Source organism: Eucyclogobius newberryi, unplaced genomic scaffold (assembly GCF_026437365.1).
Source record: "Eucyclogobius newberryi isolate DKJ021-1_F unplaced genomic scaffold, fEucNew1.0.hap1 SCAF_8, whole genome shotgun sequence".
NCBI classification, from domain to species: Eukaryota; Metazoa; Chordata; class Actinopteri; order Gobiiformes; family Gobiidae; genus Eucyclogobius; species Eucyclogobius newberryi.
Window position 1 is genome coordinate 7,809,083 of NW_027316500.1, and position 23,580 is coordinate 7,832,662.

At 39.0% G+C, this 23,580-nt stretch overlaps 1 protein-coding gene across 1 annotated transcript; it reads left to right on the top strand.

The window, feature by feature from the left end:
• Positions 1-14,327: 14,327 nt before the first annotated feature.
• cyp1b1 (cytochrome P450, family 1, subfamily B, polypeptide 1) lies at positions 14,328-16,988 on the top strand. The gene is made up of 2 exons (XM_072437074.1): positions 14,328-15,387; positions 16,382-16,988. The coding sequence occupies exons 1-2, from the start codon at positions 14,369-14,371 to the stop codon at positions 16,983-16,985; spliced, it is 1,623 nt and encodes a 540-aa protein (XP_072293175.1). The 5' UTR covers positions 14,328-14,368; the 3' UTR covers positions 16,986-16,988.
• Positions 16,989-23,580: the final 6,592 nt, after the last annotated feature.

The window sequence follows — 23,580 nt, forward strand, 5'->3', positions numbered from 1 at the left end:
AAAATAAAAGCCACAGAACTGAGACAAGGCAGAGCGTCATTAAAATGTTAGTTCTCTGCATTTGACCCATCCTGTCAATGGCAATAATATAATGATATTTGTTAGCGGACAATTGCAGCCAGTAATACTTCTTTAGATCATGACCCTGGAGTTTTGGTAATATTTCCAAAACGACATTATCCCACACATAATCTGCAAGTTCACAAAAGTCGGTAAGAACGCAAAAGCTCATTGTTTAAGTAAGACTTCTTAAGTTTGCATTTGAATCTTGAGCTACTATATTTAGTCTTTGCGTGTTAGTAAAAATGATACAAAGATAGATTGATAAAAGTGTCGTTACCAGGTGGATGGTTGCCTGGTATTCCAACACGTAACCGGGTAAAGTTTGGTACGTGCGTCTGAGCAGCTCTGTTGTCCGATCGTATCTGCTCTTGATCCTGTGGCTCAGATACCGATCGCACAGATGGGCCTTTGGAGCCAAACTAACTGTGTCACACAAACGACTTCACAACAAGCGTCCAATGGAAATACATTGCGGTCGTTCTACATTTTTACCCTCAATGAATCTGGTTTTATATTTAGAAGCGCGGATCAAAGCGTTGCCTCGAACTGATCTGAGGTTTGCAGCTGCAGATCTTTGGGAGATGAGTTCTGAGAAACGTGTGGGCCAAACTCGAGCGCTCACCTTGAGATTAACTCCACCATAACACTACCACATGAAAGCAAAATCCTTTTAGTATATCTGTAAAGCTGCGCTGTGTAACTTGTCGCCATAGAGCTATTTTAGTTTGTTTGGAATGGCTTTAAACGTTTCTATCGTGCATCTATTCAATAACAAGTGTTTTTGTTTTTGCACAAAACTACCTTGAAAAACATGCCTACTATGTTTGGACTCGCCTCTCCACAGCTCTGACCTATAACATGCCTGTTGGCGTCACCTGCTTGTCTCCATGAAGATGTATACATTTAAGCAGAATTATGGAGACATCGCTCAGCAAAATGTACGTCCGTTTTATTGAGCGACACTTGCAAACACGCAAAGACAGAACTATCAGTTGAATACATTTTTCCCAGACTCCTCAGTCAAACTTGATGGTTATTCTGTAGCCCCACCTGCCCTGGAGACGACCGACAGGAGCGAGACGGTTCATGCTGGAGTGTCAGGTCCAGAGGGTCAGTGGCAAGTGCAGAGCGAGGCGGATGGCTTCCCGGGGCCAGAGCACCGTGACCCGGGTGAGCCGGGCGAGTTAAAGCCATGGCAGGTGAGGGGGTCCTGGCACCCACCTCTGTCTCAGTGGTTAGGAACGGGGTTATGGTAATGGGTAAGGAAAAACATCAGAGAGAGTTTGGGTTTTGGAAAATGGTTTGGGTTTTACAGCAACATAGCAACCTAATACTGGCCTTATCCCATCACACACTATAAAATACAACATAAAACAGTCAAAAGGAAGTTAAGAGCTCTTCCATAGAGCTCACCCACAGTATATTTACGCTTTACTCAAACTTTATCCAACTCAACCCATCGTTGTTTGTGGAAAACTGGACTTTTGAACCATAATGAAGTCTCATATCTGTATTTATAGAGCGACTTCCTCAGATAAAGAAAGACATAGATACAAAATGTTAAAAATGTTCTTATCACGCTGTTATGTTCTGTCTAAATCTACTGAGTCACATTCCTAAACTTAGACACTGACGGAGTTTGGTGACGCTGGTTTTCAACCACCCAGCTTCCACTATTTCTGAACCCAGTTTGGTCTGTGGGGAACGTGGGGGGTGTGGGGGGTGTGGAGGAAGATTTTGTAGTGAGAAACTGTAGAGAAATGATATACCTTTGGGTTAGCTTTATTTTACTGCCATGGTCACTTTTTAGTACATGCCAGTTATCATGTTACTTGTGATTATTACTAAATAGGTAGGTAAAGGTAGCGAGTATTGAACGATTGAGCTTGTGGTTAGTGGGTTTGTCTCTGAAAGTGGACTTGGAAGTTGTAAATTGGACTTTTTAGCAACAAACTGGAGCATGTCCCTCTCCACTTCTGTATTTGTGTCATTTGCATTCAGGATTTTAAGTTTTTATTTACAAAAAGCAATGTTTTGAAGAAATCACCTTCAGAAACACATTGTGGCAGAGGATTAAGACTTCTGGCACATTTTCTATAGAGCTCACCTACATTTTCACTTTACACAAACTTTATTCAACATTAAATCTTAACTCAATGTTGTTTGTGAAGTGGAAAAGTGGACTTTGGACCATAAAACCCCCAAAAAATTAAGACTTTATTTGCTTTATTTGCAGAGCGACTTAGATATAAAGAGAGACATAGAAACAGAATGTTAAAAATGTTCTTATCACGCTGTTATGTTCTGACTTGATGTTTGAAAAATGCTAATCTCTGTCGAGCACTACAGCAGTTCAGATATTAAAATTTAAAAATGTGTATCAAAAAAATGTATGTATAGATCCTCAGTAGGTCGGTTCCTTAGCGAATAAAAAAATCGATCCAGTGGACAAAGGTTTTAAGACTGAAGACGTTTTGTCGAGAGTTTCTTCAGTCTTAAAACTTTTGTCCAGTTGACTGAATGCATTTTTCTTTTGCCACTGTTCTGTCATATGTGAAAATAAGAGGTATATTTGATCATTTTGTAAAAACTCAAAGTAAGATATGGAACTTGACTTTCAAAGCAAATTAACCGGTTATTATATTCATTATTTCCTGATAGTTACCCACATGCTTTCTCCTTTCTACTGTCAAGAGTATACATTATTCAAACTATAAATCCTCCAAATAATTAGTCGACTCATACAAAATTTGGTCGACCAAGACACCACGGACCCAATGTCTACAAGTCAAGTTTCATCTTTGTGAACACGTAGTCCTGCCGTGTGACATATATAAGCCGCACAATAAAACGGCAAACAATGACCTGTAAAAGAGTGACTCAGATGACCGAGTCCACCCGCGCTATTATTGGAAACAATGAGCAGATCGTGTTCAGCTCTGGGACTAAATATAATCCTCATCAGGGAATAAGACGGGATTTCAAATGACTTCCTTAAAAACTCATTGACCTCATGGGCCCGAGAGAAGGAAGCACATGGAACAGTGCTTTACCTTATGCGTTTTTATTTTTTCCTGTTTGCAATTAAAATAATAACCTACTTGCTGGTATGTTAAATCAAATATATCCTTCTGTTTGGTCAGATGATCAAGTCACCAATCTTAATGGGTAAAAATAAGATAACTAGTAATTTTTATCTTTATTTGAATTTTGTTTTTCTAATTTTAATTTTTATCTTTATGTTCATTTTTATCTTTATTTTTATTTCTATAATTTGTATATTTACATATTCCCCCCCCCCCCCCCATTCCTTATTAGGAAATGAGAGGTTTTGTCTATAGGAGTTTATAAGTGTTTTTTTTTTAATTCTATTAAGAGTGTTTTTTAAACTTCCTACAAGTTATCTGTCCTTTCCTCTGTATCTACCTGCGTTGCAACAATGAAATTTCCCCATGTGTGGACAATAAAGGAATATCTTAGAGTAATCAGTTAACTCATTAATTGGATCAGAGTTGGAAGACAAATGACTTTTAAACTAGCTCTTTCAATCTTTAACATTTTCACTTTCATTTTTTCCCTTGCCACATCATTTTCCCCCTTTTTTAATGTATTCATCTTCTATTCTAAGGAAGTCCTTTTATTCACATCAGATGGAACCGTTTACATGGCAACTCAACGATAACTCAAGAAACCAGATATTGATCAAATATTTGGTGTTAAGAATAAATTCACTAGCCAGGACCACGCCACAACAATGAGAGAATGTTTATTGATGATGGATCGAGGATGGATCGATGATGGAGCGATGATAGTTGGCTGGGTAGAGACTCAGGATGGGGGCTCCGTCTCGGGTAATCAGCCCAGCCGATTCAGAACCCCCAAAGATGATTTAAAATGAGCAAAGATGATGTGGATCTCGACGTGAAGCCTGGCTGAAAATGAAGATGTAAATTTAGAGTCACGAGAGAAGAGGAGCTGAATGGAATCTAAAAGCCATTCATTTCCCCCTTTTTTAATGTATTCTTCTTCTATTCATCATCATCAACATCGGATGGAACCGTTTACATGACAATAATCTGATAACTCAAGAAACCAGATATAGATCAGATAGTCTAAATGCAAAAAGAGATGTTATTGCTTTACCCAGAATATTCCACAGTGTTGCTTTAATCTAGCCTTAATAGATACAAACAGCTAACTGCTTACTGTTTTTTTTTATTTTTCATTACCTCAATAAGAATATTCTGACAATATTTTAACAATAAAAAAAAAGTTTCTGTAAATGTTTTGGTTGAAGTGCAAGATTAAAAAAAAAAGAAAACTCTGGTTTGGGAGATTACAGATTAATAGTTTTAGTTTTAGATTATATACACAATATTCTAATTTTGCATATCTCCAAAACAGCAATGCGATATACATATTTTATTTCATCCTTCACATCATTAAACCCAGTGCAAAGCAGTAAGCTGTAGACTTTAGTGTCGCTTTCTTGTTTGTGAGCTCACGGCTGGAGGGGCTGAAACAAACCCAGGCTCTGGAGCAGTAAAGTGTGACTTATTTTGCATTCATGTGAAAACACAGGCCGTATAAAACCCTCAGCCACAACAACAACAACAACAACAACAGCCCCGCTCTGGTCTGAGCCGACAAGGAGACTTCTACTGTGGACACACCAGAAGAAGAAGTCCTGCCGAAGCGACTGTGGAGGGATCTCATGGTCTGCTGGGAAAATGTTACTTTTTGGGATTGCCTGCTCGGGATTTATGGCTTATTTAGATTTTGACAGTATTTTTTCTTTGGATATTTACAACTATGAACTTAGAACGGGAATATATTCTTCCTAAACGAAGAAGACACTACTGAAGCTCAAAGTCTGGAGAAAAGTCACTGCCAAAAGAAGAACGATCCTCGATGTTCTTGCTCTTCAGACCTGATCTGCTCAAACTTTCTATACGACTCGATTAAAGTGTAGGTTTGGACTGGAAGTGAAGAGATTCTACTATTGGTTTGTACATTTTATAATGCCATGACAATAAGTCTTCTTTATGAGTCTTCTTGAATGATGCTAACAACGTCTAAGGTTTCTGATGATCACTTACCAAGAGAAGAACCAATCCTGATGCTGCGAAACCTTCTCCAGATCTAGAGGATGTAATTACAGTGTAGCTTTTACTTTGGATTGGAAGAGATTATACAATTGTTTTTTTACATCTTTGTGAGAGATGATTTGAAAAGAAACGGGTAAGGCTTATGCTTACATTACATTTACTCTTGGGCCAGCAGTGTTTTAAAAAGCTGAACCTATTTTAGTGCAATACAGATATTATTACATCACTTCTTCAAATCCCTCCATGACATTGTTCGTAAAACGTGCGTAGAACCTAGTATCAGAATTACAAATTGATCTGCTTTTGCGAATGAAATCTTCAACTCTTCTACATTTGTGTTCTTGAATGACGCCGATCCCAGCTGTAGGAGGAAACCATCAAGCATTAGTAGTGGTAAAACGTCTCTTCTGACTGAGCTTCTGACGTTCACAGTTGCTACTTTGTCTAAACATTGTAAAGAACAGTTCTATTCTCGCGTGACTTCTCCGCCTCAGAACCAAGTCCTTCGCGAATCGCCTTTCAACACATTTACCTTAATCACAGTCCTGTCCCTTCCAAACCCCATGAGAAAGCGGCGCAGGGGCCACACTTCCCTTCGAGCGCGCCCTTTGACCTCCGCCGACGGGGCAGATAAACAGAAGGCCCGAGAGGCTGGTAATGAAAGGCAGTTTGGGGCAGGACACCGGTCTGATCCCCGCAGGACGAGGGGGGCAAATGGGATTAGCAGAGAGGGGCAGAGCGCGTTGTCTTTTCCTCTTAAAGCTGGAGAGGGACGACAATTAACAAGACAAACTCCAGAAGACGAGAGGAAGAGCTCCAGAAGTGAACTGCAAAAGTGCCATGTTTGTTTAATTAGATGCTGCTGCTGCAGCTTCTGTTTTGGGGTTGGAAGAAATTGATGCCATGGAAACAGAAAACTCATTACGGCTTAGTTATAGCTTTTTGAAAACATGTTAAAGGTGCACAATACAACCTTTCTGGTGGATGGGTCGTGTTTGGCATGTCCTTCTCTAAACTTGTTTAACTCTTTAAACGTGTATCATTTGTTCTGTGGCTATGACTTCAAGTAGTGCTGAGTTCAAATATAGTTGTATCAAAGTTTGACTATTTCGTAGAGTTTGAATAAAATATTATCAAAGATAGACTTTGAGAACAAAACGTTTTATATTCTATGCATAAGTTTGATTGAACAATCTCAAAAATGAGGTTTGTCCCAAGAATAGTGACTATTGCATCCAAAGTCCAAAGAAATGTCATTGGTTTGCCAGGAATGTTCTACAGAATTGTATTAAATATTTATCTCCATGGAGACAAGCAGTTTACATAAAAAATGCATGCTCTAAATAATTTTAGCAATAAATGTAATTTATTAAAATAATGCAAGAAATCTTACAGACTTAACTTACAGATGAACATTCCTGGCAATGCAATAATATCTCTATGGAAACAAGCTGTGGCAAACCTCCCACCAGAAAGGTTACACAGTGCACCTTTAAATGCAAATGATTAAGAAAAAAAGTGATCTAGGCTTGACCCGACAGGGCACATGAGAAAACAGGATAAACTAGACACAGACGGTTAGAGACGTGACTCAAACTCTTTAGTGTTTAAAAATTAAAACTCTCTAAAATGTGTCTGCTGTGAGCCAAATGTGAAATTCACCTTTTACTGAATATCATTCAGTATATTTCAAGACATTTCGGAATGTCAGCATTGATTGATCATTATTTGTGATGATAAAAATAAATAATAATTTTATTAATTTCAAAATTTAATTTTTGAGAATTTTAGAGAGTTTAAATTTTTAGAGAGGTGAGAGTTTGATTCTCAGCCTCTACCATTTGCCAAATGTCTCCCCTCTCTCTCTCTCTCTCTCTCTCTCTCTCTCTCTCTCTCTCTCTCTCTCTCTCTCTCTCTCTCTCTCTCTCTCCTTTTTTCACAGTTGTCCTGTTCAATAAAGACTAAATATTTTACAAACAACAAAATTCTAAAAATTATCTAAATTTGTATTTCTTTCAGCTGGCATTTGGTCAAAAAAACTGGTCATTTTGCATAAACGTGAATTAAAGATTTCATGATATTTTGGCCATTGTGAGTAAATTGATCAATTGTGTTGTTCAAAATTAATTCCAAAGCTAGTAATTAAGGTAAGGTAAGGTTAAGGTACACTTTATTGTCCCATAAAGACATTTTTCCTCTACATTTGTAAGTGTCACTGGAGCATCTCTTCAGGAGCAGCGGTCGCTGAAGTGCAGATCTTGGGAACCCATCTCAGCTTGGTCGGGACGACCTTCGCTGGAGGTTTTTACCTATGGTGACGAGGGAAACCGGAGTGCCCAGAGGAAATCCATCCACACAAGGGGAGAAACATGTAAACTTCACACAGAAAGGCCTGGTCTGGCCCGGTCTGACCCGGTCTGACCCGGTCTGACCCGGTCTGACCCGGTCTGACCCGGGTGTCAAACCCACATCCTTCTTGCTGTGGCAATGCCACCTGTGCAGTACTAGAGACAGAAATGTAAATAATTGTAATAATTGTTCTTTGTAGTTCTTCCATTGTTGGCAACTTTCAGTCTTTCTTCAAGTACAATTGGCCACATTAGACATGAATTGTTCTGCATTTAAAGGGAAAACCATAATCACCATTGTGTCAATCTGGAGACCGTGCAATACTTACTGTCGATTTTTCAATGCGATCGTTGTTTTAAATATTTCTCATTGTGTTCTGCAAAACAAAACAGCTCCATCTTCATTAAACCCAGTTCAAACCCCAAACACTGCTTAGAGTTTCCATTCTTCGGTCTCTTCAATGAGGTCAATACAAACAGCAACAGCAGTTAGCAGTTTGGAGCGGCCCCGGCTTTATTTTGAGCGATTTGTGAAAGCGCAGTCATGCAGCTTGAAGCGTAACAATTGAAGGACAATTCTGGGTAAAAACCTTTCAGTGAGAGAAAAGAGGAGACAGCTTCACGGACGGCTGACTACGGAAGAAGAAAAAATTGTGTAAAGAAGCACAAATTCAAAAGCGTTTCTGTATGGTCATTACTCGACTAACTCATTAGAATCACTGATGCTTTTCAGAGGCTTTCTGGGAAGTTTCGGGGCGGAAAAGGGGGGAGAAATTTTGACATCCGGAGACGCGAGGTCAATGAGGTTTTTCGGTTCGACCAAAGTGAAACGTTTAGCCCAACGTTCAACTCTCCTGACTCTACGCCAGACTAACTCTGCGGCGGCGTCTCCAAAAAACGATAATTAACAGGCCGGGGTCATGCGCATGGCCCCATATGTGCGTTTGTGTATCTATGTTGACTGTTAAGTGTCACACGCAATTACGCAGTGAAAACACACTTAATACGTTGTGATTTTTTAAAAGTTTGAGGTTGGCTGACCACGGCATGTTCCTAAATGGGTGTCCGGGATTGTCACAACACAATTAAGATGGTTTATGTGGGACAAAGGCGGGTAAAACCTAGTGAAGGGAGCACCAAGCGAGAGTCAGAGGAGGACAGGCGAACCACCAGGCAGCTTAAAGTGGACGTTCGGTCAGGCAGTGCAGTGTTTCAAAACAAGAAGTAGTGCAACCAACATGTTATATCACGGCAATTTCAGAAAAGTTAACAACAACAACCTTTTTGAGCTTCTACCCATGTTATAGCTTAGCTTCCTCATCAAAAACATATCTGGAGTTCAAATTTATCTCAAATTTGTGATCAAAGGTAGCGATCCGGAGATTTCCCGCTGTTTTTGAATCCATAAATCATCGCCAGTCAGTTTCTTCCTTGTAAATAGTGAGCACTTTGACATGGTCTTAAGTAAAAACATCATGATACATTTTTTCCTATAGAACTCCCTCCAAACATGAGTGTTGATGGACTTTTATACCTTTTATTATCCAGTCGTTGAATCTTTGGTTCTGCTTCTTTTGATTTGCTCTTTCTAGGTTGTAAGCACATATTTTACCCAGGGATTCTCCACTTCCTCCATTTGACCCAGCCGTTTGTCATCTGCCAGTGAGGCCTGTGCAAGAACCTCTTGATCACATTTTTTCCATTGAGCTTCGTACTCCGGGTCCAGTACAGCAACGCTCTGATTTGAGCTGAAATAAAGTCATGTCTATGTGTACTTTTCACTGTATACATTATTTTAAGTAAAAAAAAAAAAGTGAGATCATGTATCTATTTCTTTGCTATTTGCTTATTGATCCCCCCCCCAGCAAAACAAGATGAGTCTTTATTTAGACCTGGTGTACATACAAAAAAGGTTTATTTGGGTAGGGGCATTGAACAAACAATCAGAGCCGAGAAGCAAACCCACAATGACAAGGTTTATAACACTGACACATGTGCAATAACTACAGTACCGGTTTTGTTTTTGTTCTATTTCTACAGTATCTATTGTATTGCAGAACCACATCTGGCCTTTTAGAATGAATGTGTTGATGTAACAGACAAGAAAATAGAATCTTTCATGATAGTGAGCTCAAAACTGCTCGATCTAAGCATCAGTAAACAGGGAGTAAGTATGCCTTGTCTCTTGTTGGTCCTAATGGCAAAACGACTGATGCGTAGAGTATGAATGTGTCCTGCCAAGATAAAATGTCCCCTCACACGGCGCAGTGTTGAGTTACCTGAAGTCCATTTCCCCTGACAGACACAGAGAAGCTTGGAGCCACCGTTAACACGGCCTAATCACTCTGCATTATCTAACAATGGCCTGTAGAGCTACACTTACTCGGGAAGCAGATAAAAGGCACTGCTCAGTTTACATCTACAGTAAGTGAGCCTTAGTAATTACTCTCATTGTGGGTCAACTAAAAGAAGTAATTTGAATTTCTAAGTAGGATGAACTGCATTGAGTGTTTCTGACTGACTGACAATTCTTGTTTAATGCATTAGTCACATGCTGCATTTAATTGTATGGAAAGTAAAGTTATTGTTCACAGACATTGGAGTAATGCATGACAGATTAAGCTTACTAAAACAAATAACCATGTGGTTGTTTACCAATTATTTGCACTACATTTAAAATGTCCTCCATCATTATTACTTTTATTCAATTTCATGGTATTGACTGTAAATTTACATTTATCTACTATTTTAATTATATTCAACCGACATGTGTACTGGAAGACACAACGGAAGCTAACCAGATATTAGATAACACACAATATGTCCATAATACGGCTGTTTTCCATCCAAAAAACACATTTAGAACTTAAATGACATTTTAACAACTTATTGTTTTATGAAGTTACAGAAACTGATAATAAATTAAAGCTATATGGTTTGCTGTGACCAAATACCGCAGCTGATTTGCTCCCATCAAACGTATCCAAAAACAGAACAAAAACAGTGAGGCGTACATTAACACATATAGTTACAGACATGTACAAACAAAAATGACTCAATCAGCACTTAATTATCTACATTTTATTATCTCTTGTTAATATCTTTATTCTTATCTTGATTATGAAAACATGCACACTTATTACTAGAGCTGCAAAGACTGTTATATTAATAAAGTTTAAAGTAAAGTGAAAACAGTATCTCAATCAATCAGTGTCACTCCTCATTTTCCTGGATGTCAGCGTTTGATGGAGTACTTTTGCGTGACAGGAGCTGTGGCCCCAGGGCCCGTCCCCTGAACTGCTCCTGGCCCCTGTTCGTGCGTCACAAAATGAGCTCATAAATCAGATGTAGACTCCTCAGAACAGCAAAGAGTGATGTAACACTTCCTCAAAACGCCAATCTGTGAATGAAACTACGAGTTGAATGTAAACGAGCTGCTGATACTGACTCATGTGATGTGTCAGAGATGAAGGCAGAAAAACAGATTTTATTTATTCATTTATTGCATATTTACACATTGCATATGGTGACATGGTGGTCTCAAAATAATATAATACTATTGTATTGTAGTTACAATATATTGAAGCAACATTGCTTAAAGGACATACATATCAAATTGCCTTTTAAGTTTTTAACCATTTCCTCATCAAAAACATACCTGGAGTTGTATTTAGCTTCATTCACACTAGTATTGTTAATCCTGTTAAGTACGTCCTCTACCAGTGATCTATGGGATAACTGAGACTATGGGATCTGAACCTAAGAGCGTGCTGAAGAAGAGGCCTCAGTGTTTACGCAGTATGCTCTGGAAGCTAGTAAAAAAAAGAAATAAAAATTAATGATTTGAAATATAAAACTAAAATGGCAATAGAGCAAATAATAATACTTTTAAATATGGTAAATAATTAAATTTTTAATAACTATTTTTCTTTTCTAAAATGACAGGAGATTATTCTAGCTGTATTGATACCATTTTATATTATGTTCTGGTAAAACACTATTAATCTAGACTTCCTGTTCGAAACTGCAAGAATGATAAGCTCCGCCTCTTCATAGGGACATTTCACCATATCAAGCAGTAGATTTTTATGTGTTTTTATTTTTTGAAAATTAGCTGTGTGACATTTTAGAACTCGACTTGTGTAACTCTGAGTCTTTTTCAAATAACGAAAAAACGCACAAGGATGTGGGTGGGGATAGGAGGTAGGTGAAAACAGGAATTTTCTGAGCACTCAGTTGATTTTGCACAATATGTCCATGATCCTTTGCTCCGTTTTAATGCAGAGAACACTGTTAAAAAAGAAACATTTCCACAATTATTTTAGCCTCTCAACAATAAACATGACAATAAATATCATACCATGAGATTCACATTGTGAGAGACTTATTGTTCTATCGCACTTTGCAGCAGGCTTTTCTCTGTGGAATACAAGTTGGTGTTTGAAAGTAGCTGCATAGTTTCATAGGTGGAGAAAACATACCATATATGTTTACTTTTTCAATCATTCATACAATCAGTCATTTGACAATTGAACTAAGTTTTGACCTGGTCTAAACACCGGGTTACTATGGAGACCATTCACCTGTATGTCATCTGTTATTGGCCCCACCCCCTGCCCTGCCTCTGCTCTCACACGCAATGGGCCTCAGAGCAGCAGAGACAAAGAGTAGTCACGGAATACACAAAAGACCCAGCACTTTAACACGAGCACAAGAGCTGTTCTGTAATGGTCAAGGTCAAGTTTATTTGTAAAGCCATTTAAAAACAGTCATCACTGCCAGAACATACCACCCAAGATAAATGCTGACACACTCTTAGTAAAATACATTGTAAAAAAGATATTCAATCAAAATAAATCTAACAATGAACATAATTATTTATATGTTCTGTTCATCTTGAGTTAAAATCTAATACACGTGTCTTTGTAAAGATGATAAAGGCAGAGAAAATTCCCAAGTCAAGATAATATTCAGCACTGCCTTTAGCCCTATAAGATATGTGTGTTTCGTAATGTTGTCTGAAAGAAATGTCCAAAATAGTGGAAAGAGTTGTGGGTCAGAGGACGCTGTCCGCGGTGCTGAACTGAATCCGAACCAGAACAATACTAAACCTGGTGTGGCTTTGCACTCATTCTCATGCAATTTGTATAGCTATTTCATTTATTTATCTTTATTCAACCAGGTAAGTCCCACTGAGATTTAGATTGTCTTTTTGATATAATAAAAAAGGCAAATATTTGCACAATAGGATGAAAACATAACATATATATATATAAATAGTAAATTTAATTCATATTTATACCTTTGGGGTAATTGAACGATCTTTAAATTGTACAGTTTTAATTTAAATAGTAATACAATAGGCGAAGTAGTGACACATGATACATGTAAAATGTAGAACAAATAAAAAATAAAAAGGGCTCTTAATTCATCATGCCCTTTGTAACTCGCTGTTGTTCTTAGAAGGGAGTGTCTACAGAGCCGCGGCACGCGGCCGAAACTGCCATGTTATTTTGTGCCGCGGCTCCTGAAACTGCTGGGCTATTTGACCGCGCCGTTTTAGACCGCGCCGGGTTAAGGTTAGGGTTAGGGTTAAGGTTAGGGTTAGCCATGAGGCTATATGGCCGTGCCGCGGTTCCTAAAATTGCTGTGCCATTTTGACCGCGCCGCGGCTCTGCAGCCACGGCCTTCTTAGAAAGCGTTCAGTCTCTGAATTCTTGAGTCCAGGCCCCTGACTCAGAGGCGCGCGCGGGGCCTCCGCCTGGTGGCTGCACGGGAAAGCGCACTGCCCCGTCCCGGGATGTGAGGAAACATGAGCCGTGAGCAGGAGGCGCTCTGCAGCCTGCGGGCTACAGTTACAGTTCAGAGGAGAAAGAAATAATACTGTAATCTATGAATGTAACAAAAATATAATAAACATATATTTTACATTTATATATATATATATATATATATATATATATATATATATATATATATATATATATATATATATATATATATATATAAATATTATATATACCATTTTTACAAATCCCCTTCTCACCCTCCGCTGGTGGTCTTGACCCTTTTTTTTTTCTAAGTTCGAGTCCTCTGGCCTGGGAGCTTGAGGGTGCACATTTCTCAGTCCAGAAATGTGAGATGTCTGAAGTTTTTCAGGGGATCTGTTATATATATATAATATATATATATATATATATATATATATATATATATATATATATATATATATATATATATATATATATATATATATGGTACAGATAACTCTGAATAAAATATAATTCTTTATTTACAAACCAATTCTGTGTAATCGCGTCCAATATAATTCTGAATTAAATCTAACAATTGCATTTGTGATTGTTATATTTTTTTGTTGAGTGTCTGTCTTTCGCGTCTGTTGCAACCGCACTCACGCGCTCAGAGAAGGGAGGGCCTCGTGAGCGCGCGTGCTGCTGCTGCAGTGTTAAAGGACAAATGGGAAGCTGCGGCGTCTCAAAGCCTCAATGGACAGAGGAGTGAGAAGCACAGTTCTGCATCACTGCGCTGCACAGCCTCAGCCTCAGGACGCGTGCATCTGGAGCCTTTAGTTGATGAGACTGACGCCTCTGCCTCTAGTGCCACCTGTGCCACCTGTGCCACCAGTGGCACCTGTGCCACCAGTGCCACCAGTGCCACCTGTGCCACCTGTACCACCTGCGCCACCTGCACCACCTGCACCACCTGCACCACCTGCACCACCTGCACCACCTGCGCCACCTGTACCACCTGCACCACCTGCACCACCTGCACCACCTGCACCACCTGCACCACCTGCACCACCTGTGCCGCGCGGATAAAGTCCTCCTGATGTGGTCCTCGCTGCGCAACATGCAGGTCATGGACCTGACGGCAGAAAGCATTCACCCCGCGACCCTCAGGGCGCTGCTGCTCTCGTGCGTCACGCTGCTGTTCACGTTGCACCTGCGGCGCTGGCTGCGGACGCGCTCCTCTCTCCCGGGGCCTTTCCCGTGGCCCATCATTGGGAACGCGGCACAGATGGGCAGTGCACCACACAAGTACTTGACGCGTTTGACCCAGAAATACGGTGATGTTTTCCAGATTAAACTGGGCTCCAGGCCCGTGGTGGTTCTGAACGGAGACTCCATCAAACAGGCGCTGGTCAAACAGGGACCGGACTTCGCGGGGAGACCGGACTTCACTTCGTTTAAGTACGTTTCTGAGGGCAACGGAGTCGCGTTCAACACTTCAACTGAGTGGTGGAAAGTGCACCGAAAAATATCACAATCCACTTTGCGTATGTTTTATCAGGGCAATCCTGACACCAAGAAAACATTTGAGCATCACATTCTGAGTGAGTTCAAAGAACTTCTGCAGCTTTTTGTGGAAAAGACTGAGGAGCAACGGTACTTTGTGCCTCTGTCATATCTAGTGGTGTCCACAGCCAACACCATGAGCGCGCTCTGTTTCGGAAAGCGCTACTCGTATAACGATGAGGAGTTCCGACAGGTCGTGGGCAGAAATGACCAGTTCACCAAGACTGTGGGCGCGGGCAGCATCGTGGACGTGATGCCGTGGCTGCAGTACTTTCCAAACCCCATCAAAACCATCTTCGACAACTTCAAGGAACTGAACCTGGAGTTCTGCACGTTCATCCGCGACAAAGTAGTGGCGCATAAGAAGACCATGGAGTCCGGCATCATCCGGGACATGACGGACGCGTACATCGTGGCGCTGGACAATCTCCGGGACCGCTCCGGGATCACGCTGGAGAAGGACTATGTCACACCGACTGTGGGAGACGTGTTCGGGGCGAGCCAGGACACGCTGTCCACGGCGCAGCAGTGGATCATCCTCCTCCTCATCAGGTCAGTGCATTAAAAGTACCACTTTATAGTACAAGGTACATGTACATGTCTTTATGCGCCTTCACTCATGGCAGAGTGCAGGGTGCAGAGACTGGATTTTAGTCTCCACAGCAACCGCAGGGATGACACTGTGACACTGCTGTGACAAAAACACATCTTTACTACTTTTGGTTATAAATAAACATAAACATTAAGCCCAGTTTTGTCTCTTTAAACTCTCATTTGTCACGCATAAAAGTCTTGATAATTAAGATTGGGCTGCAATTAAAGAACATTCATTTTATGACACTGAAATAACAAAATTAGTCGGTTGTTTATTGCAGAAGTTTTCTTTTCCACTTAAGAAAATAATTGACAAGAAACAAAGTCCATAAAATGACCATTCTGGTTCTAAACTATATCAAACCACGTCCAAAATAGGACTACACCTTTGTTATAGAGAACAAAAGGTGCATTCAAAATATTCTATATTCATCAAAAAATGTACAAATGCTGAGGAATCCAAATATCACAAAAAAATAACCCATACGGTTTCTCAATTCATGGAGATGTTAATCATTGGCTCTGCATGAAATCATTTCCATCGTTTGGCACATTATGTCATAATAATAAAGAAAGAGGGAGAGTTCAGGAGACAAGTGGAGCGGCCTGATCTGAGCTGATGAGTAAGTGCACTGTCAGCATTTTCCCATAAACACTTCACTCAGGTCTGATGTTCAGAGCGACGCCGGAGGGACAGAGACATATCTATATAAGTCACGGTGTAAAAAGGGTACATTCAAAAAAGAAACTGAACAGAAAAAAACATCATAAGATTGTGTATTTGACTGTTTTGTTGTCCCTGTGTTTGCTCAGCTCTGGCTGTTTTAAATCAGAAGTAATCACACATTTTCCTACTCCCTTTCGAACATGAGTCATTTATTCTATTGACTTTCATTTGAACTCAAAGAACAAACACGATGCTGCTGGTCTGACAACCCTCTGTGTCCCGCAGGTTCCCAGAGTTGCAGCAGCGCCTGCAGCAGGAGGTGGACAAAGTGGTGGGCCGAAGTCGCCTGCCGTCGCTCGAGGACCAGCCGCGCTTGCCTTACGTCATGGCCTTCATCTACGAGGTCATGCGCTACTCCAGCTTCGTGCCGCTCACCATCCCTCACGCCACCACCGCGGACACCTCCATCGGCGGCTTCCCCGTGCCCAAGAACACCGTCGTCTTCATCAACCAATGGTCCATCAACCACGACCCTAAAGTGTGGGACGAGCCCGAGACCTTCAACCCGCTGCGGTTCCTCACGGCGGAGGGCGCCCTGAACAAGGATCTGACCAGCAACGTGCTCATCTTCTCTCTGGGCAAACGGAGGTGCATCGGCGAAGAGCTGTCCAAACTGCAGCTCTTCCTGTTCACGGCGCTCACAGCTCATCAGTGCGACATCAAGTCCGACCCCTCCAGGCCCCCGTCCATGGGCTACGACTACGGGCTGACGCTGAAGCCGCACGCGTATTACGTAGCGGTGTCGGTAAGAGACGCCATGAACCTGCTGGAGATGGACGGAGGGCGACGGGCGGAGGAGTCGGACGGGCGGACGGGCGGCGGAGTTTAGGGGGGAAAACATGAAGGACTTTGGACTTTGGCTCGAAGTGAGGTTTGAGGAACAACTGTCAGTGCGACGGGAAAAGGGATATTAGCTTCATAAATGTGAACAAACTTAAGAGATCAGAAACAAAAACAGGGAAACTTGCTCCAATCAACTTGTATTATCCCAAAACAACTTTCTATTAACTATACATGAATAAAGCATGAACAAAGACTTAATGCATAATGAACAAATACTTTATTAAGAATTATTCAGGCTTATAAATTACTTAATTAAGGAGTTAGATTTGTGGTATTGATTACGAAGTTACTAAGCCTGAATCGTTCTTAATAAACCACTTGTTCATTATGAATTATGTCTTTGTTCATGCTTTATTAAGGCTAATTAAGGTGTAGTTAATGATAAAGTGAACGACAATGTCTCCTGAATGAAATGCAGGTTTCATTCTTCAGGTTGGAATATAAAATAAAAAAATTAAAACAGTATTAATATGCTAAATCCACACGTGCATAAGCTCAAAGAGTTTATAATTGGATCAAATTATGACAAATTAAATTCAAATTATTTGCCTTGGATCAACGCAAAATAATTAATTAATTTTGTTTTTATTTTTTTGCATGAAGTGGCGATTGGCCATCAGCCAAAAGATTTTTTTAGACACGACTGCTGAGCATGAAATGGGGAAGAGAGAAGGGAGGACATGCAGTAGTTTGTCAGAGCCAGGATTCGAATACTTCTGAACAGTTTACACATTTATTGGCGCTAAAGCTACCTTTTCCCATCAGCTTTCAACTGTGCTTTTAAACTATGATCACTTCATGAGCTGTATTTATAAGCTCAAATCTCAGGCTAAATTTATACTGGATTTTGTTTCAAGACTTTAAGTATTAAGTGACAAACTCTTGGGGGATTGAACCCTCGACCACTGTCTGTGACATCACTGGAGACACTGGACAAATGCTGCTTCTTCACTAAACATGGACTCACTGTTGCTGTGAAGTGATTGTTTTGTGATCAATGTAAAATAACCATGTTTTTATCATCCAGGGATCAAGACAAATGCTCTACATACTATTTCTAAACTATTTTTATAAATACACTTTTATTTAAAACATGGAGTTACATTTGCAAAGCATGTTTCAGACTTTTAAAGATGCACTATGTAACTTTTCTCGGAAACCTGCTCATGTCCTTGTAGATGCTTTACATTACACTTATATATATCCATGGAGACAAGCAGATGACCCCACCAGGTCAAGTCACAGCTCAGATCTGTGGAGAGGCAACACTGCTCAAGGAATGTTTTTTTTACCATAGCTTTGAGCAATACAAATATGTGTCATTAAATACATGCTTGATATGTTTAATGATTTGCACCGTTGCTATGGCACTTAGCAATTTAAAACAACATATTCAATCTTTTTGAATGGGAGAAAGTCCTGTTGAACGAGAAAAGTTACACAGTGCACCTTTAAATTCAATTCCATCAACATATAACGGGATTGCTACAAAACCATGCAAGAAACGTCTTTCATTATTAAAACTTATGTTACATTTTACTGAAGTGAATGAAAATGACAGCACAAAACTATTAAAAAACAAAACAAAAACAAGTGGCAATTTGCCCCCAAAACATGTCATTATGAATTGGACTTGATGTGAATTCAGTTGGTGCTCACAACGTGTAAAAGGGCCACTGCCTTTTCTAAAAATGTATATTATTCAAAATGTTTTCTAAACCTCTGCCACAATTATTGCCTTATATTTAGCATTACATAATATTTAATACAATGAAACTCAGGAATATTATATATGTACAATACATTTAAGCTTCACTGCGACACGGTTCAGAGCAGATTATAGAGAAGGGACTGTACGTCACTAACTTTAGAACAGTGTTACTTTACTGTAGCTTTTTAGTTTATTTGTGATGTGTTTAATGTTAGATGCTGCTCCACGTGGACATTATTTTGATGTGGACATTATTTTGATGTGGACATTATTTTGATGTGGACATTATTTTGATGTGGACATTATTTTGATGTCGACATTATTTTGATGCCACTAACCAAAAATGACACTGCAACAAGAAACGTTGATGGTGATTAAATTCAGACTTGTTTAAACTGAAGTGAGTTGGTGAAGTTTTCTGCATCGTTTGAAGGTATTTCTTACTCAATATATTCTTACTCGTTTCAATATTATCGTTGTTCTACTTAAAAGTGTTTGCAAACTCAAAAACTCAAAACAAATCTTACTTTACGGATGATTTAGGATCTGAAAAAAAAAAAATCAAATGTTAAAACTATTTGAAAATGCATTTGAAATCGAAAAATCATTTAATTTTAATATTTTAAACATTAGATTTGGGGGGAAAGGAGGGAAAAAAGGAAAAGAAAAACAATAATAGAAAATGATAAAGTAAATAAATCTAAACAAATTAACTACTCAAGTAAAAGTGCTTCTGCTTGTCTCCATGACGACGTGCTTTGTCTGGAATGTTCCACAGTATGGCATTAACCCATTTATATAGCATTTATTCTACATGTGTTTTAATGGCTTCAAAAACATACATTCTCACTGTAAGCGGCTCGCCTTTCCAGAGATCTGACCTGTGACTTGACCTGGTGGTGACGTTTAATATCATATTGTGGAATATGCCAAAGCACCATAAAAGTTACATAATGCACCTTTACGATAAACAATCTGAATTAAAGTTTAGAAATCCTGTTTTGTTGTAATGTTTCACTGACTTTATTATTTATCCTGGGATAGTTCTTTGCTATAGCCTCTCTGCACTGACTGTAAACACACATTTCCAGCATTTTTGGCGTAATTTTTCCAAGTAAATTCCTCTAAAACATACAACTTTGGAAACATGTGGAAGTACGTGATGGGTTTCATGTGTGTGCCTTCATAAATCCCCATAATCCATACATTGTACACAAAACACAACTGGATGAATCAACTCCTTGTCCCTATTGGAAAGAACACACAGAGAGACAGAGTTTCCAAAATGATCAACGAATGCCTCGACTCCAGTGTTTACAGAGTCTTCCGGAATCTTGTCTGAAAACGAGTGTGAAACTGGAAGATGCAAATGATGTTTGTGCAGTGTAGAGTGTATGTCAAATAAACTAACATGTTTTTACGGTGTAGAGTGTATGTCAAATAAACTAACATGTTTTTACAGTGTAGAGTGTATGTCAAATAAACTAACATGTTTTTACAGTGTAGAGTGTATGTCAAATAAACGAACATGTTTTTACAGTGTAGAGTGTATGTCAAATAAACGAACATGTTTTTACAGTGTAGAGTGTATGTCAAATAAACTAACATGTTTTTACAGTGTAGAGTGTATGTCAAATAAACTAACATGTTTTTACAGTGTAGAGTGTATGTCAAATAAACTAACATGTTTTTACAGTGTAGAGTGTATGTCAAATAAACTAACATGTTTTTACAGTGTAGAGTGTATGTCAAATAAACTAACATGTTTTTACAGTGTAGAGTGTATGTCAAATAAACTAACATGTTTTTACAGTGTAGAGTGTATGTCAAATAAACTAACATGTTTTTACAGTAATGTTTGTGAAGCGTCTTGTCATTCTTATAAAGTGTACGTCACATGTTTAACGTGACATGTTTAACGTGACATGTTTAACGTGACATGTTTAACGTCACATGTTTAACGTCACATGTTTAACGTGACATGTTTAACGTGACATGTTTAACGTCACATGTTTAACGTCACATGTTTAACGTGACATGTTTAACGTCACATGTTTAACGTCACATGTTTAACGTCACATGTTTAACGTGACATGTTTAACGTGACATGTTTAACGTCACATGTTTAACGTGACATGTTTAACGTCACATGTTTAACGTGACATGTTTAACGTCACATGTTTAACGTCACATGTTTAACGTGACATGTTTAGCGTCACATGTTTAACGTCACATGTTTAACGTGACATGTTTAACGTCACATGTTTAACGTCACATGTTTAACGTCACATGTTTAACGTGACATGTTTAACGTGACATGTTTAACGTCACATGTTTAACGTCACATGTTTAACGTGACATGTTTAACGTCACATGTTTAACGTCACATGTTTAACGTCACATGTTTAACGTGACATGTTTAACGTCACATGTTTAACGTGACATGTTTAACGTGACATGTTTAACGTCACATGTTTAACGTCACATGTTTAACGTCACATGTTTAACGTGACATGTTTAACGTGACATGTTTAACGTGACATGTTTAACGTCACATGTTTAACGTCACATGTTTAACGTCACATGTTTAACGTCACATGTTTAACGTGACATGTTTAACGTCACATGTTTAACGTCACATGTTTAACGTCACATGTTTAACGTGACATGTTTAACGTGACATGTTTAACGTCACATGTTTAACGTGACATGTTTAACGTCACATGTTTAACGTCACATGTTTAACGTCACATGTTTAACGTCACATGTTTAACGTCACGTGTTTAACGTCACGTGTTTAACGTCACATGTTTAACGTCACATGTTTAACGTCACATGTTTAACGTGACATGTTTAACGTCACATGTTTAACGTGACATGTTTAACGTGACATGTTTAACGTCACATGTTTAACGTCACATGTTTAACGTGACATGTTTAACGTGACATGTTTAACGTCACATGTTTAACGTGACATGTTTAACGTGACATGTTTAACGTCACATGTTTAACGTCACATGTTTAACGTCACATGTTTAACGTGACATGTTTAACGTCACATGTTTAACGTCACATGTTTAACGTCACATGTTTAACGTCACATGTTTAACGTCACATGTTTAACGTGACATGTTTAACGTCACATGTTTAACGTGACATGTTTAACGTCACATGTTTAACGTGACATGTTTAACGTGACATGTTTAACGTCACATGTTTAACGTCACATGTTTAACGTCACATGTTTAACGTCACATGTTTAACGTCACATGTTTAACGTCACATGTTTAACGTGACATGTTTAACGTCACATGTTTAACGTCACATGTTTAACGTCACATGTTTAACGTCACATGTTTAACGTCACATGTTTAACGTCACATGTTTAACGTCACATGTTTAACGTCACATGTTTAACGTCACATGTTTAACGTGACATGTTTAACGTGACATGTTTAACGTCACATGTTTAACGTCACATGTTTAACGTCACATGTTTAACGTGACATGTTTAACGTGACATGTTTAACGTCACATGTTTAACGTCACATGTTTAACGTGACATGTTTAACGTCACATGTTTAACGTCACATGTTTAACGTCACATGTTTAACGTGACATGTTTAACGTGACATGTTTAACGTCACATGTTTAACGTCACATGTTTAACGTGACATGTTTAACGTCACATGTTTAACGTCACATGTTTAACGTCACATGTTTAACGTGACATGTTTAACGTGACATGTTTAACGTCACATGTTTAACGTCACATGTTTAACGTGACATGTTTAACGTCACATGTTTAACGTCACATGTTTAACGTCACATGTTTAACGTGACATGTTTAACGTCACATGTTTAACGTGACATGTTTAACGTCACATGTTTAACGTCACATGTTTAACGTGACATGTTTAACGTCACATGTTTAACGTCACATGTTTAACGTCACATGTTTAACGTCACATGTTTAACGTCACATGTTTAACGTGACATGTTTAACGTCACATGTTTAACGTCACATGTTTAACGTCACATGTTTAACGTGACATGTTTAACGTCACATGTTTAACGTGACATGTTTAACGTCACATGTTTAACGTCACATGTTTAACGTGACATGTTTAACGTGACATGTTTAACGTCACATGTTTAACGTGACATGTTTAACGTGACATGTTTAACGTCACATGTTTAACGTCACATGTTTAACGTCACATGTTTAACGTCACATGTTTAACGTCACATGTTTAACGTCACATGTTTAACGTCACATGTTTAACGTCACATGTTTAACGTGACATGTTTAACGTCACATGTTTAACGTGACATGTTTAACGTCACATGTTTAACGTGACATGTTTAACGTGACATGTTTAACGTCACATGTTTAACGTCACATGTTTAACGTCACATGTTTAACGTGACATGTTTAACGTCACATGTTTAACGTGACATGTTTAACGTGACATGTTTAACGTCACATGTTTAACGTCACATGTTTAACGTCACATGTTTAACGTCACATGTTTAACGTCACATGTTTAACGTGACATGTTTAACGTCACATGTTTAACGTCACATGTTTAACGTCACATGTTTAACGTCACATGTTTAACGTCACATGTTTAACGTGACATGTTTAACGTCACATGTTTAACGTCACATGTTTAACGTCACATGTTTAACGTCACATGTTTAACGTCACATGTTTAACGTCACATGTTTAACGTCACATGTTTAACGTCACATGTTTAACGTGACATGTTTAACGTCACATGTTTAACGTCACATGTTTAACGTGACATGTTTAACGTCACATGTTTAACGTCACATGTTTAACGTCACATGTTTAACGTCACATGTT